At 32.5% G+C, this 17,803-nt stretch overlaps 1 protein-coding gene and 1 long non-coding RNA gene across 2 annotated transcripts in view; both read left to right on the plus strand.

Moving 5' to 3' along the window:
• LOC127705431 (uncharacterized) overlaps positions 1-3,861 on the plus strand; it is a 31,649-nt gene extending 27,788 nt beyond the window's left edge. The window contains exon 4 of the long non-coding RNA XR_007983875.1: positions 3,665-3,861. This is a non-coding gene — a long non-coding RNA (uncharacterized LOC127705431). The remainder of the gene's footprint in view (positions 1-3,664) is intronic.
• LOC127705427 (uncharacterized protein KIAA2026-like) overlaps positions 1-17,803 on the plus strand; it is an 81,592-nt gene that overhangs the window by 52,925 nt on the left and 10,864 nt on the right. Inside the window, exons 7-15 of the mRNA XM_052209741.1 lie at positions 4,583-4,628; positions 5,698-5,789; positions 7,186-7,434; positions 8,975-9,106; positions 10,640-12,325; positions 12,914-13,030; positions 13,753-13,911; positions 15,908-16,058; positions 16,882-17,268. Of these exons, the coding sequence (XP_052065701.1) occupies positions 4,583-4,628; positions 5,698-5,789; positions 7,186-7,434; positions 8,975-9,106; positions 10,640-12,325; positions 12,914-13,030; positions 13,753-13,911; positions 15,908-16,058; positions 16,882-17,268 (3,019 nt within the window). The remainder of the gene's footprint in view (positions 1-4,582; positions 4,629-5,697; positions 5,790-7,185; positions 7,435-8,974; positions 9,107-10,639; positions 12,326-12,913; positions 13,031-13,752; positions 13,912-15,907; positions 16,059-16,881; positions 17,269-17,803) is intronic.

Here is a 17,803-nt window from a genome sequence, read left to right on the forward strand (position 1 = left end):
TTGAGTTTGGGGGTGATGAATCATAAGGTGGTTCAAAAAATTGGGGGGGGGGGATTTTTTTTTTTTTTTTTTTTTCTTTTTATTCCTTTTTTTTTTCTTTTAAAATTTTCCATTTTAAGTTGGTTATTTCTGATTTATATTTAAAAGCAAATAATAATGATATGGTAGGAGATACACACCAAACAGGATGTGTAAATTATTATATAATAAGTATTGTGCAATAGCAAGAAATTTTCAATTGCACAGTATTGCACAATAGCAAGAAATCTTCAATTGCACAGTATTGCGCAATAGCAAGAAATCTTCAATTTAACAGTATTGCGCAATAGCAAGAAATATCCAATAGCACAATATTGCGCAATAGCAAGAAATTGTCAATTGTACAGTATTGCGCAATAGCAAGAAATATTCAATTGCACAGTATTGTGCAAAAGAAGATACTTCGTATAAATTGCTTATTTCTTGATCAATTTCAATGGGGTTTTATTCTTGAATTCTTGGGGTTCTTTAGTATGCTGAATCTAACCGTGTATTAAGTTTTTGGATTTTGGGCCCCGTTTTTAAATTGGTCCACATTGAGGTCCAAAGGGTCCAAAATTTAACTTTGTTTGATTTCATCAAAAATTGAATTGTTGGGGTTCTTTGATATGCCGAATCTAACCGTGTATTTAGATTTTTAATTTTGGGTCCCGTTTTTTAAATTGGTCTACATTAAGGTCCAAAGGGTCCAAAATTAAACTTAGTTTGATTTTAACAAAAATTGAATTCTTAGGGTTCTTTGATATGCTGAATCTAAACATGTGTTTAGATTTTTGATTTTGGGCCCAGTTTTCAAGTTGGTCCAAGTTGGGGTCCAAAATTAAACTTTGTTTGATTTCAACAAAAATTGAATATATGGGGTTCTTTGATATGCTGAATCTAAACATGTATTTAGATTTTAGATTTTTGGCCCAGTTTTCAAGTTGGTCCAAATTGGGGTCCAAAATTAAACTTTGTTTGATTTCAACAAAAAATGAATATATGGGGTTCTTTGATATGCTGAATCTTACCATGTATTTAGATTTTTTATTTGTGGGCCCGCTATCAAATTGGTTCATATTGAGGTCAAAAGGGTCCACAATTAAACTTTGTTTGATTTCATCAAAAATTGAATTATTGGGGTTCTTTGATATGCCAAATCTAACTGTGTATTTAGATTTTTAATTTTGGGTCCTGTTTTTTAAATTGGTCTACATTAAGGTCCAAAGGGTCCAAAATTAAACTTAGTTTGATTTTAACAAAAATTGAATTTTTGGGGTTCTTTGATATGCTGAATCTAAACATGTGTTTAGATTTTTGATTATGGGACCAGTTTTCAAGTTGGTCCAAGTTGGGGTCCAAAATTAAACTTTGTTTGATTTCAACAAAAATTGAATATATGGGGTTCTTTGATATGCTGAATCTAAACATGTATTTAGATTTTAGATTTTTGGCCCAGTTTTCAAGTTGGTCCAAATTGGGGTCCAAAATTAAACTTTGTTTGATTTCAACAAAAATTGAATATATGGGGTTCTTTGATATGCTGAATCTTACCATGTATTTAGATTTTTTATTTGTGGGCCCGCTATCAAATTGGTTCATATTGAGGTCAAAAGGGTCTAAAATTAAACTTTGTTTGATTTCATCAAAAATTGAATTATTGGGGTTCTTTGATATGCCAAATCTAACCGTGTTTTTAGATTTTTAATTTTGGGTCCCGTTTTTTAAATTTGTCTACATTAAGGTCCAAAGGGTCCAAAATTAAACTTAGTTTGATTTTAACAAAAATTGAATTCTTCAGGTACTTTGATATGCTGAATCTAAACATGTGTTTAGATTTTTGATTATGGGACCAGTTTTCAAGTTTGTCCAAGTTGGGGTCCAAAATTAAACTTTGTTTGATTTCAACAAAAATTGAATATATGGGGTTCTTTGATATGCTGAATCTAACCATGTATTTTGATTTTGGACATTGGACCATAATAGGTAAATTAAAAAAATTGAAGTTCTTAGACCACATTCTTTCTGTGTCAGAAACCTATGCTGTGTCAAATATTTAATCACAATCCAAATTCAGAGCTGTATCAAGCTTGAATGTTGTGTCCATACTTGCCCCAACTGTTCAGGGTTCGACCTCTGCGGTCGTATCAAGCTGCGCCCAGCGAAGCATTTTATTAATTTTGGGTCCAGTTTTCAAATTGGTCTACATTAAGGTCCAAAGGGTCCAAAATTAAACTTTGTTTGATTTTAGCAAAAATTGAATATATGAGGTTCTTAGATATGCTGAATCTAAACATTTATTTAGATTTTTGATTTTTGGCCCAGTTTTCAAGTTGGTCCAAATTGGGGTCCAAAATTAAACTTTGTTTGATTTCAACAAAAATTGAATATATGGGGTTCTTTGATATGCTGAATCTAACCATGTATTTAGATTTTTTATTTGTGGACCCCGTTATCAAATTGGTTCATATTGAGGTCAAAAGGGTCCAAAATTAAATTTTGCTTGGTTTCATCTAAAATTGAATTCTTGGGGTTCTTTGATATTCCAAATCTAGCCGTGTATTTAAATTTTTAATTTTGGGTCCTGTTTTTTAAATTGGTCTACATTAAGGTCCAAAGGGTCCAAAATTAAACTTAGTTTGATTTTAACAAAAATTGAATTCTTGGGGTTCTTTGATATGCTGAATCTAAACGTGTTTAGATTTTTGATTATGGGCCCAGTTTTCAAGTTGGTCCAAGATAGGGTCCAGTATTTAAACTTTGTTTGATTTCAACAAAAATTGAATATATGGGGTTCTTTGATATGCTGAATCTAACCATGTATTTAGATTTTTTATTTGTGGGCCCCGCTATCAAATTGGTTCATATTGAGGTCAAAAGGTCCAAAATTAAACTTTGTTTGATTTCATCAAAAATTGAATTATTGGGGTTCTTTGATATGCCAAATCTAACCGTGTTTTTAGATTTTTAATTTGGGTCCCGTTTTTTAAATTGGTCTTCATTGAGGTCCAAAGGGTCCAAAATTAAACTTAGTTTGATTTTAACAAAAATTGAATTCTTGGGGTTCTTTGATATGCTGAATCTAAACATGTGTTTAGATTTTTGATTATGGGCCCAGTTTTCAAGTTGGTCCAAGTTGGGGTCCAAAATTAAACTTTTTTTGATTTCAACAAAAATTGACTATATGGGGTTCTTTGATATGCTGAATCTAACCATGAATTTAGATTTTTTATTTGTGGGCCCCGCTATCAAATTGGTTCATATTGAGGTCAAAAGGGTCCAAAATTAAACTTTGTTTGATTTCATCAAAAATTGAATTCTTGGGGTTCTTTGATATTCCAAATCTAACCGTGTATTTAGATTTTTAATTTTAAGTCCCGTTTTTTAAATTGGTCTACATTAAGGTCCAAAGGGTCCAAAATTAAACTTAGTTTGATTTTAGCAAAAATTGAATTCTTGGGGTTCTTTGATATGCTGAATCTAAACATGTGTTTAGATTTTTGATTATGGGCCCAGTTTTCAAGTTTGTCCAAGTTGGGGTTCAAAATTAAACTTTGTTTGATTTCAACAAAAATTGAAAATATGGGGTTCTTTGATATGCTGAATCTAACCATGTATTTTGATTTTGGACATTGGACTATAATAGGTAAATTAAAAAAATTCAAGTTCTTAGACCACATTATTTCTGTGTCAGAAACCTATGCTGTGTCAAATATTTAATAACAATCCAAATTCAGAGCTGTATCAAGCTTGAATGTTGTGTCCATACTTGCCCAAACTGTTCAGGGTTCGACCTCTGCGGTCGTATCAAGCTGCGCCCCAGCGAAGCATTTTATTTTTTTTCATTTTAAGTTGGTTATTTTTTATTTATACATAAAAGCAAATAATAATGATATGGTTTGATTTCATCAAAAATTGAAATATTGGGGTTCTTGATATGCTGAATTTAACTGTGTATTTAGATTCTTAATTTTTGGTCCCATTTTCATATTGGTCTACATTAAGGTCCAAAGGGTCCAAAATTAAACTTAGTTTGATTTTAACAAAAATTGAACTATTGGGGTTCATTGATATGCTGAATCTAACCGTGTATGTATTTAGATTTTGGATATTTGACCATAATAGGTAAATGTGTACTAATAAGACAGTACAAATGTGAGAAAACAAAAAAATGACATAAAACAGAAGCTACACTGGAGATGGCTATATTTTCACACTTTATAGTAAATACTTGCTGGGCAAATATGGTGACTGTTGGAATTTTTTATTGCAGAGATTAAGTGTTCTGCAAAAAAAGGAGGTTTTTTTTTGTATCGCTTTATCAAGCATTGTTGCTAGCCTCTTATCATTGCACAAAATTAAAATTATCGGAATTCAGGAAAAAACCAATCAAAGACTGTAAATATACACTAACAAAAATCACCTGTGTAATATCTCCTATACAACAAGGAATACAACAGCTAAACATCTTTAGTACTTTTCTATAAACCAATGACAAAACTTGATGGAGAGAAAAATGAACTACAGTTGCGTGTTATATATTGGAACTTTTTATACATTTTAGGTAGCTGACAAATTTGGTATAGATCCATACCTGTTTCAAGTTGTTGGTAAGTTTCTGGTTGTAATGAATCGGTACAGCACAAAATGTTAAACTGTTTATCATGTTTATTATTTCAAATTTCTTTGATATTGTTTGGATAGTTTGAAGCAAAGTGATAATGAATTCCAATATTTACAAACAACAGTAAAACCTTGTAGAATGCAAGTGTTTGATTATCTGTATGTTAACTCTATAATTCCTTTCAGTACTTTTCTCCATATAATATGCGACAAATATTCAGGGTTTACCCTGGGTCAATTTTCTTTTTCACAGACACTTTCGCTAAAACGAATATTTTTTTTTCCACCAACTTATTTTCCCTTTTGCAAACAAATAAAAGCTTTAGAAAATAAATAAGATGGATAATGTGGATCTGTTAAAATTCTTTCGCAATAAATTTTCACCAATTGTGTAATATTTTTGTTACATATTTTTTTCTCCACAAATGTGATAATGGCAACTGTCAGTGGAAACCCTGCAAATATTGAAAAAATTAAACATAAAAAACAGGGGTTTATATATTCTTGAATAGGACCTTATAAGTCCCCTACCGACGAAGTTGAAGGGGACTTTAGGTTTGCACTCACTCTGTCTGTCCATCCGTCAGTTCAGAAAATAAGTTTTCCACACTTTTTTTCTTCATGCTTGAAGATATTGATTTGATAATTGGTACATAGTGGTATCATGACAAGTTACAGATCAAGTATGAATTTTGTTCCGGTCTGATGATTTTGTGTAGAGTTATGGTCCTTGGACTTAGAAAATTCACCCAAATAATCAGTTTTCCACCCTTTTTTTGGTCATGCTTGAAGATATTGATTTGATTATTGGTATGTAGTTTTATAATGACAAGTTATAGATCAGTATAATGAAATTTTAACCGGTGGGCGAATATGTATTGCCATGCAATACTGTCAGAATGCTTGATATTTAAATGATTTCTTTTTTTTTAAATTTTACTTGATGGAGGTATTAGATTAAAATAAATAGAATGTAGACGTATATAAATAGTTTTGAATAGGATTATGATTAATTTGATATACCAAGAAATTGAGAGTTAAATTTTATTTAAACAGGGAAGAAAAATCCATTGAGGAGGAGGAAATTCCATGAGCTAAGTTTGTACAAGAAAGTTTGGATATTGAAGAGCTTATGTGACAATGTGGTGGTAAGATTCTTAATTTGTCAAAAGTATCTTTAGTAGTGCATATAGAAATTTATGAAGGATTTAAAGGAGGAGTTCATGCGATAATCCAAATCATTCAACATGAACATAAAACGGGATATTTTACTCAGATTTATTAACATGAATATCTATTGGTAATTTGTGCAGACCAATTTAGTCTCGCTTTTGTTGTAGGGGTCCATGAGACTTTTGCAAAACTCATTTTGTCTGATGACCAGAAACTTTATTATACCCCACGGAACAAAGTATAATGTTTTTGATCCGTCCGTCTGTCAGTCAGTCCATCAGTCCGTTCTCGTCATCGCAACTCTTCTGAAACCACATAACAGACTTCATGAAACTTTCTAGAAAATAAAGACATATTATGTGGATGTGCATATTGGCAGGAAATTATGATTCTATTTTTTCCTAGGAGTTATGCCCTTTGAAATTAGATTTTTGGCCTAAATATACTACTACAACAGTTTTTCATTGCAATTCCTCTAAAACCAAACAATAGAATTTTATGAAACTTTGTAGATAAGAAGAACATAACATGTAGATGTGCATTTCAACATGAAATTATGATTCAATTTTTTTCCTAGGAGTTATGCCCCTTTGAATTGAGATTTTTGTATAAATATACTTTTGCAACAGTTTGTCATCGCAATTCCTCTGAAACCACACAACAGAATTTTATGTAACTTTGTAGATACTAAGAACATAATATGTAGATGTGCATTTCAACATGAAATGATGATTCAATTTTTTTTCTAGGAGTTATGCCCCTGTGAACTTAAGATTTTTGGCCTAAATATACTTCTGCAACAGTTTGTCATCACAATTCCTCTGAAACCACACAACAGAATTTTATACAACTTTGTAGATAATAGGGACATAATATGTAGATGTGCATATCCTCAAGAAATTAATTTTTATTAGTTGACTTTTGTAGGAGTAATGAGTCTTTGAACTTAGGAATCTGGTGAGATTTTGTTTGTCCAGTGACAATGTGGGGGCGTGGCGTATGTGAGTGTGCTCTCAAAGGTTCTTAAATTATGAACATTATTTGAAGATTTTTTATGAAGAAGAAAAAAAGACATCGTTTTGATCCATACTGCTTGTAAATTGTGGAAACTGGTTTCAGCTTTGAAGTAGCAGCATTAGTACTATGCATTCATCATGTTCATATTAATGTTATGGCAAGGTGGTAAATCATGAATAGGACCTTGAATATGGTGGAGAGTTGTCTCATTGGCAATCATAACACATCTTCTTATTTTTATATTGACAATGTTATGAGTCCAATATATTGAGAAAAAAATCATACATGGGTTGGTCAGTTCTATTTTTTGGGACAAACTGCAATAAATTCATGAAATGATAAAATATATTTTAGGAAAATCAAGAATCGTTAGTAAAAACCATTGAATCACAGTATCCTGATGAACAGAAGGAATACAAGCTAGGAGAAGATGCAGATGGCAATACATATATTCATTTCCCACAATTCTGTGGAGTTGATGTCCGTATCTACAGACAAGCTTACATTCCCGAACCAGAATTTGATGAAACAGAGCAAGAGATGGAAGAGGATGATGTAGAAGAAGAAACAACCAAGTCAGCCAGGAAGAGAAAATCAGTATATGTAAATATATGAAACCACACACCCATTAAACAACAACTAACTATGTCAACAATTAATGATATTGGGTTAACTTTTAGGTGTATTGATCTATATTTAGCTCACCTGGCTGAAAGGCCAAGTGAGCTTTTCTCATCACTTGGTGTCCATTGTCATCAAGGTCTGTTAACTTTTACAAAAATCTTCTCTGAAACCACCAGGCCAAATTTGACCAAACTTGGCAACAATCCTCATTGGGGTATCTAGTTTGAAAAATGTGTCCAATGACCCCCTGCCAACCAAGATGGCTGACACAGCATAAAATAGAACATGGGAGTAAAATGCAAGTTTTGCTTATTAATTTGGAAACTTCTATTGATAGAGAAAGAGCATAAATGTTCACAATGTTGAGCTCTAAGTATTGTCGATGTAAGTCAAAACTGTCAGACGACATCTTATAGGAGTTATTGCCTTTAAATGATGATCTACATAACCAAAATCATCAAACGAATCTTTATTAAGTTATTGCCCTGTAACATGTTTAATGACGATTTTTATGCCCCCGCTGTAGCGGAGGGGGCATTCAGTTTTACCCTTGTCCGTCTGTACGTACGTCCCAAAGTTGGTTTCCGTTCTCTAACTTTAGTTTGCCTCAACCAAATGTTATACAATACTTATTACCACAAAATGCAGATCAAGTACAAATTTGGGTAGCGTCACTTCTACCATTCTTCAGTTATGTCCCTTTATAACTTTTATATGATATGCAAGCAGGGGCATCATCTGTGTCCCATGGACACATTCCCCATTTATTACCTAATATCTTAAAAACTTTAATAAATAAGTAGAAACTTTAAAAAGCAAAAAATGATCAGTAAGATAAGATCTACAAATAAGTCAAACATAACCAAATTTGTAAGTTGACTCCTTATTGAAGTTATTGCCCTTTGAAAACAATTTTTTCCCAAATTTGCCTATTGTCTTGATAACTGTAATAGATAGATAGAAACTTTAAATAGCACAAATGATCAGCAAGACCAGATCTACAAGTAAGCCATATGGTCGAAATGTTCAGTCGTTATTGAAGTTATTGCCCTTTAAGGGTAATATTTTTACATTTTTTCAATAAAAAATAAATAGATAAATAGAAACTTTAGAAAGGAAAAATTATCAGTAGGATCAGATATACAAATATGTCAACATGACTGAAATTGTCAGTTAACTCTCAATAGAGTTGTTCCCCTTTAATGATTTTTACTAAAATGTGGCCATTATTGAATATGCAGGTGAGCGACAAAGGCTCAAGAGCCTTGATTTAAAGTATTACACAGATATTATAACATTTTTGTTATAAAGCATTTATGTAAAGTATATAATTAAAATGCAGACAAAATTCTGACAGTGTTAACAAAATAAATGGAAAGACATCCAGATTCTTAAAGAATTTTCTGTCTGCTTCCTGTGAGAGAAAATCATAATGCATATATATTTGGTTTTAAAAGTGATTTTTTCTTTTTACTCTTTAATTTACAAGAATTAGTTATCAAAATATTTTACATTTCAGAAGAAAGAGAGAAGAGACAGATCGAAGAGTAAGGAGAAAACACCAATTCCTAAGAAAAAACCAAAGACTGTGAAAACCTTAGCATCAGAAATACCAGCACCATCTACCAGTCGTCCAAGTAGATTGAGACAGGTATAAGACAGTCCGGTGTCAATCTTTTGTGATATTTTGGGATGGTTTGGGATCTGGAAGGGACAGGTATTAGATATTCAGATTCCACTTTGATAATTCAGACTGATTTGGACTGGGACAGGTATCAGATTCGAGACTGAATCTGCTATTGTAATTATGAGCATGTTTGGGATTTGCTCAGAGTCTGGTATTAGATAGTCAGAACTGGTTCTACTATATATTTTTGGCTAGTTTGAGATTTAGACTAAGACAGGTAGTAAAAAGTTTTGAATGATTGAACTAAAATATTTTGGACTGGCTTTGGATCCTGAAACTGTACTTTACTATTTTGGACACGCACGGAAATTTGTTTGTGTAATAACTAGTAAATATTTTGTTATTGATTTGATGAATTTAATAATTTTAAATAAAAGAGGCAGAAGAACTTTTATGACCTTTGACAAGTTAGATCTTCATCATTGTACAATTTTATGCATGGCAAACAGTTTTAATCCTCACGCTGTGGCGGAAGGGGCATTAAGTTTTACCCTTGTCCGTCAGGACGTATGGATTATGCCCCAACAGTGGCAGAGGGGGCATTAATTTTACCCTTGTCCATCTGTACATCCGTCTGACCACCCCAAAATTAGTTTCATTGGTCTAACTTTAGTTTGCCAAATGTTATAAAACTTAAACATAATACTTATTACTACTAAATACTCATCAAGTTTGGATTTGGGTGGCGTCACTTTCACTGTTCTTGAGTTATGTCCCTTTGTAAATTGAAAAAAGAGCAGAATTTGCAGTAGATTTTCAAGCGGGGGCACCTGTGTCCTTCATTTATTTTGGTAAAGGAAACCATAGTGTTCAGACATGACATGGTAAATCTCAAATCTTAACTGAGTCCGAATGCAGTCTCTCATTTTGCCAAGTGACAAGCATAATTGTAATTGTTTTGATTAATTTCTAAAATGAGGTACAAACAGTATGAAGACACAATGGAAACTTAATTCTAATATTCTTTTCCCATTTGATTGGCATATAAAGTATAAATAAGTTTCTATTGCTAGTAATGAGTAATCATTTTGATTTTTACTGCAAATCAATGAATCACATGGCTCCAAGGAACACCTGTCCATTGAAGACACCAGAAACTTGCAGTATACCATGTATACAGTTAATTGTAATTTTATTTCATACTTAATTTAATGTGATGACAATTTTTATGGTCCCGCCATAGGTGACAGGGACATTAAGTGTTACCCTTTACCGTCTGTCCCTCCATCCCGTTTCTTTTTTGCAAAGCTTGAACAGGGGCATTTGTGTCCTCAGACACATTCTTCTTTTTTTAATGATGTTTTTTATTTTGTTTGTAAACTTTAAATGTACCTGGAGAACTTGGCCTCCATCATGTTGATTAGTCCCAAACAAGAATTTTGTTTTGTCTTTTGGTGTTAAGAATTGAGACAAAAAAAAATACTTCCAAAAGTCTAAAGACTGGTCTGATTTCTTCTATATACATGTTTTAACCTTTGAAAACAATTGCTTTTCCAGACACCAAAAACTGTTTTACCTGTAACAACTAATGAAGAGTCATCAACTGATGAAGATGAAATTGAAAGTACAGACGATGAAGCAAGTGAAGGTGAAAGTACATGTAAGAGTGAGTCGGAAGAACCAGAAGGATGCACGGATAGTGGTGTGGATAATAATACTCCTTTTAAAAATATTCTCAGGAACCGGATTATGGACAGGGATAATTTCAGTGAGACTTCCTCATTAGATAGTAATGATATATGGAGTGTTAAACGAACTAGATCGGGAAGAATAAGATATAATGGTGCAATGAGAATGAATAATGACCTTGCATTAGTGAATGAAAATTCTTATGACCTTGAAAGTACGTTTTCAGAAAATAGCAATGCAGGTTCTATAGATATGAATAAGTTTAAGAAAGGTACAAAAACTAGTCGTACAGATTTTAACGGGTTAAATTTGGCAAAGAATTTCAATGGTTTAAGTGAAAACGACGATAGTGATGTGTGCCATAAACCTGTTGATGAAACGGGCGATTGTTCATCATCAAACAGTGAAATGATCTCAAAAACTCAAAATTCAAATAGTGAAAATCCAAACAGTATTTGTTCTAGTACACAAAATATAAGTTCCGAGGAGTGTGATATTCAAAAACGAGAAACTAGTTGTTTTGAGGGTAGTAATCAAAATTACACGACAACAAGACCAGTGGACTTGAATGAGGATAGTAGCACTTCAAACGATTTTTCAGAAATTGACAGCCAAGATAGTGCCTTTGATGGCAATAATTCAGAGTATTCGTCTCAACATAAAAGTGATATTATGACGCTTAACCGAATATTTGATCAGAAAACGGGTGACAAAATGTTTGAAGACAGTGACACGAATTCATCATTTAATGTGAAATGTGATAGTCCATCTGATCACAGGCAAACTTCTGATTCTCCTCAACATCTGGCAGCAAAAACTTCTGCTGATCAATCAACTGTGGGCAATATCTTGCAAGAATCTGTCTCATCTGAGGCTTATATTTGTGAAAAGAATGAAAAAGCAAGGGAAACAACTCCATGTAAGGAGATTGATGAAAAGGAAGTTATTGTAAGGGAAGCAACTCCGTGTAAAGAATTAAGTGATGGTGCTGATACGGACACTGAGTTTGATGAGGAAAAGATGTTAACCGACAATAAAGAAAAGTTTGAGGATAAAAGTAAGTTATTGACATTAAAGAAAAACACATCTTGTCATGCTAGTATTGATGGTTTGAACTCTGACACAGAGCATAATTCATTTGATGAAAGGACTGTAGAGGTTAAAACTGAACCTTGTGATGTAACTGAAGTTGAAATAAAAGAGGAGAATTCAGACAAATTGGATGATGAATCAATAGACTTAAAAGTGCAAGAGGATTCTGAAGAATTAAAAACTGCGAAAACTGAGGAATGTTCAAATTTGCAAATAAAAAAAGAGAAGGATGAAAATGGTCCAGAAGGTAATCAAGGTAATGGGGTAACTGAGACAGACAACATGGTGTCCCTTGTCAAGGAGGAGGTTAAAGATGAAATGGAAGATCAGACAGGAGTGAAAAGAGAAAACAACTTAGAAGAAGAAAAGAAGGATCAAGCAGAAGTGAAAGAAGAAATGGAAGAAATAAAGGAGGAAGTTACAGAATCAGATGATGAAGAGGATGAAAGTGATTTGGTCACTGTAAGTTGAAATAGCACATATATGTCTTATGGTCACAAGATAGGTAGTTTTGTAAATTGATGGCAATTAAGTACTATTAAACTATCTCAATTAAACATGCTAAACATGCTAAATATTGTGCAGATTGGAAAACTGGCATTTTCGGAACTCTTGTATCAGAACATTTCAAGTTTCAAATAGTATCAGTCCAAATGTCAAGTAACAAATTCATTTAAAAACTTTGTACATGCTCTATATGACATAAGAAAACAATTGATACTCAATTTCAACAATTAATATCAATATATGAAATTAACTCATATATATATATCAGAAGATATGATTGGTAAACTAACAAGCAATCATGGCAGTTAGTCCAAAGTTTGTAAAGATATTAAGTGACAAGTCATCAGAAATAGAAACATTAATATAAAACACAAACAAATCAAATAACACATCTGAGCCGCCTAAAAATTAGGTTCCTAATAACTTGACCGTGATGACGCTGCCATTGCAATTGTATTTAAACTTTTGTTATAGGATGGAGAAAGATCATCATTATGTTAGCGAGATTTTCATTTTTGTTTTGATTTCCGTGTATCATTTTAGGGTCCAGAGATTGGTCCTTTAGAGTTGATAGCAGAAAGTGTTGAAGATCTACGGAATTTGGTGGAGAAATTTGCTGAACCAGAACCATATACTGTTGGCAGAGGAAAGAAAACAAGGGTATGCATTTGATAATGGTTAACTACTTAAAAAAAGACAGTTGTATTAAAATAGTGTGTTAAGCTTAAAGGTTGATTATCAATCTCATCATGATCTTAGATCTAGTCTGAGATTTCTCTCATGTCCAACAGCATTGTTAGCTCATGTGGCTGCAATCACTTAGCATCCGTGGTTACATTTTTTTAAACATCTTGTGAAAAGGCAAAACTGCTCAGAATGTCAAGATCCATCTATATCTGCTTCAATATTATCAGATGACTCCTTAAAGGAGTTATTGTCGTTTAAAGAAGATTTTTGACCAATTTCCATGTTTTTACATAATCTGTTAATAATCATCTGTGTTACTTAAAAGCATAAAATATAACTTATGAGAATGATAGAAATAAATGTTCTAATATCTTGTAAATGGTTGAGATATCCACCCCTAAACCATATATATTACTAGTGATTTTTCAGAGTTATGTCCCTTTTACCATGTTTACTAGGTGTGTCAATCTTCAGCATCTCAAATTTTTTAATTGATACAAGAAAACGTACCACATTAACATCTGAAATTACAGTATCCAATAGTTTTTTTCTTTTTGATAATAAAAGAAAAAAATAGCACATCAATTTCTTAAAAGACAGTATCCAAAAGTTTTATTTTGCATGACCATGATGACAAAATTGTTTTTGTTTGAGTGTTGTCATGGTAGTGACTAACAATTTTTGCACTTATTTAGGTTGTTAAACCTCCAGCAAGAAAAAGATGTGTAGTCCAGTTACATAACAGATTGTGCTACCTGCTGAAAGAGTTAGAACCATGGGAGCAAAAACTCATTCAAGCCACAAAGAAAGCTAGACTCAAAATGAAGAAAGAGTATGAATGTTATGATGAAAAGGTATGGACATATAAGAATTTAATATACAGATGAAATATGTCTTAAACACTGATTGGATCATATATATCTGCTCAAGCTATAGAAATGTTTTAAATGATTTAATTAATCATTTCTGAGGGGATTTTTTTTTTTATTTATTAATAAATTGTTTAATTCTAAAATTCTTGGAAGAGATCTATCATGTCTATGTCAGTTGGCAAGACTATTATTATTATCAGTTGGAATTTGAAAATTACAAAATCAATGTGAGCTGTAGGGAAATTTTAAAATGAAATAAGAAATATGAAGATGTGGTATGATTGCTAATTCCAATGAAACAACTATCCATCAGAGACCAAATGACATAGATGTTAGCATCTACTAGTATAGGCCACCATCGAGCCTTCAACAATTAGCAAAACCTGTACTGCATAGCAAGCTATAAAAGGTCTTGACATGACAAAATGTAAAATCATTCGAACAAGAAAATCCACTTCTTGATTTATGTACAAAACAAATAACCATAAACAGCAACAAATGACAAAGTCAATTACTACTAAATCTTAGGTAAACACATTGTTCAATGTAAGTTTTTCTGGTCAGGGAAACTTTTGAGGTACTTCAAAGGGGTTTGTACTATCTCACACCAGCAGTTCAGGGCTGTTGGAAGGTTTTCTAAAGAGGGGTGTGAAGGGGGTGGGTGTTTAGATTATTTTTTAAAATGAGTAAGCCAATTTCAGGGTTATATGCGTTTAAGAACATCAAATACATGAATATCCATACTCTTCCAACATGCTTTTAAACGGTTATTTGGCTGATATTTACTTGAGGAAAACGTATAAACCATAGATTGACTGAAGGTACTACTTATTTCAACATATTATTGGCTTAAATCAATATAACAGTGGTAACGTTCGAAGTCAACTTTACAATTTCATTCATATGATAACGACAGAGACCATGCACACATCACCTTTGTTCCGCAATTATTCCGGATAAAATATAGCAATACATTCTTATATACACATAGACCTACTTGTATTTAATCCTGCTCTATTTGGAGATTTTAAAGATGACATGGCTTCATATGTCTTTCCAGTTTACTTTTATTATAAACAAATCATGTGTTCATAATAAAAGTAAACTGAAAAGACAAATTTTATGAATGAACTATGTGTATCTTATCATAATATAATGGATAATAAGAAACAAGCAGTTAAATTAGCACTCGATTTCTTTTTGTATTGCATGTAGTGAGTAGGTTGGTGATGTCTTCATGTCATTTACCCATGTCCATTCTTTTTCATACGTTATGATAACATTACTAATTGTAAGTTCCGATCAAAAACAGATGACAGTGCGAGAAAAAGTTGTTGAACATTTCCAAATGAAAAAAAAACCAACAAACAATTCCAAGGAGCCAGAAAAATGTAATTTGCTGATTCTATAAATAATAACAAAGATGATCTCTCAAACTGTATCATAGGTGTACTATTCTGTAGCAGCATGATCACAGTAACCTGTGGAAGTGCTGATCCGTGCCTGAAAATTATTATTATATTTTTTTTTATGCCCCCGCCGTAGCGGTTGGGGCATTAAGTTTTACTCTTGTTTATTTTTTTTTGAAAAAGGGGTTGCGATCACACCCTTCACACCCTCCCTTCCGACGGCCTTGCAGTTATATGTTGTTTTGTTTTATTAGAATACTATTATGATTTTATTGTAAAGCAGGTGAAACATACTTATTTTTTTTACATTTTTAACAACTCAAATTGCTGGTTAGGGCTATTCCATTAAAATGTATGTGGGAGGGTAGGAAGGGTCTTTCAAAATATCCCTACAACCAAGAACCATTTTTTAGATAATTTTGCATAATGGTAATAGACACATACTGAAAAAAGACCCATGATCCACATTCAATAATTAAACTTCCCTTCCTACCCTCCCACATGCATTTTAATGGAATGGCCCTATTGTGACATAATTATATAAATACATGTTTCTTTTTCTTATAAAGGATGATGATGGTTGGGAGTCTGATCACTCAGAATCAACAAACTCAGCTACCGAAGATACAGGCATGGATGTAGATTCAGCACAAAAGCCTCGACAACCAAGTATTCCTAAAGATTTCTTGATGTCACAGAATGATGATAGTAGAACATCGGGTATGTTGAAACTGCAGTTGTCTCCCTTTTATAAAGTGTCACATTTAGATATTTGCAGTTGTCTACCTTTGGAAAGTGTCCCATTTATAATGAAGTTCACAATACACCTTATTGGTATTTATTCCACTGCAGATAACATGGATAAGTTCTGAAATTTCTCACACTTTCATGGCGTCACAAACCAGTTGAAGCTATCTGGTGCCCTGTTTAAACAATAAATTATGGATAGAAATTTGAAAAGAGGCATGTTTAAACCATAGTCAACCAAAGCATTTTAATGACTTTAATCTGTGTTTAAAAATTTGGATCATAAACTTATCAAAATCTTAAAATGTTCACCTTCTAAACTTTTTCCTCCCTCAGCTCATGATTACTGGTGACCTTTGTTTTTGCAACTCTTGACCAGAACAGGAAGTTACATTTTCCCCCAGATTGGACTAAATAGCACAAAGGTGTATGCCATCTAGTCTTGTTATTCACATTTTCTTTATAGCAGCAAAGACTTCTCATGAATATGATTTCTAGATGCTCACCATGTTTTAAATTCAACTTTTTAATTTTATAAAACAGTTTTTTTATCAATGGACTTTGCCAAAGGTGAAATATGTTTGTCACTATATTGTAAATGACATCTTTTTTTAAATTACAACCATTTATAAAAATTAAACTGCACTGCTAATTGCATATATATAGATTCATGGAAATATAATCGACAAAAGAAAAACAAAGTCGCATATTAAAAAGTTTTGCCTACCTTAATAGTAGTGATGCATTGATAGTTTAGAGTTCAATTTTATTTGACCTTTGACTTTATTTTTAACAGAAGACTGTGGAGAATGGGATATCAGTTTAAGAGGTAGGATTAGAAAGAGACGAATTATACCGAACAATGTTGAAGATCAAGGCTTGTCTAAGAAGCGCAAAACTGAAACCACACCTACTACAACATCAGCACAAGTGCCAAACAAGTCGGATCAGAGTTCACCAAACATGGTTTCCTTGGTGACAAGCAGTGCTAGTCATTTACTGCTGCACACATCAGGAGGTCAGACTTACTACACTGGGTTAAATCAGCAGTCACTTAGCAGTCTCAGAATGTTATCACACACTAAGCAAACGGCCCATCCCATAATACAGCAATTACTACGACAACCAGGGATGGACTCTCCAAGACCTTTAGCCAGTTCTTCTGTTGAAGATACCTCTCAAAGTAAGGATCTAAGTTCAATTTGTCATACATTATAAATATATATTCTTAGTTTACAGTACATGTATGTCAATATACTTGATAAATTGATTAAGTTGTTTCTTAACAAAACATAGAAATGAATAGAAAAAAGAAGCCCTAGAATTCTTATATTTGAAAAAGATATATTGGATATAAGTAAATTTAAAATAAGATAAATGAATTTAAAATAAGATAAACGAATTTAAAGTAGATGAGGTATCCATAAGGTATCTAGTTTTGAAATTGTGTTTGACTCTTATCTTACAGTTAAAAGGCTTGTATAGTCCGCGGTTTTATTCTCCAAAATTGACCCTGACAGCAGGAGTGTGGACTATAGAGTACAATAAGCAAGAAATAAGAGAGAAAATTACAATTTCGCGATGTGGTTTGTTTATGTTCCGCCATGTTTGTTATTGACATTGTAGAGGGCGCTCTTATCATTTTTCAAACCAATAATTTTACCCAATCCATATTAATAAGTTATTTTTATTCAATATCAAATTAATACTGAAAAATT

The sequence above is a fragment of the Mytilus californianus genome, unplaced genomic scaffold (genome assembly GCF_021869535.1).
Source record: "Mytilus californianus isolate M0D057914Y unplaced genomic scaffold, xbMytCali1.0.p SCAF_6, whole genome shotgun sequence".
Taxonomy (NCBI): Eukaryota; Metazoa; Mollusca; class Bivalvia; order Mytilida; family Mytilidae; genus Mytilus; species Mytilus californianus.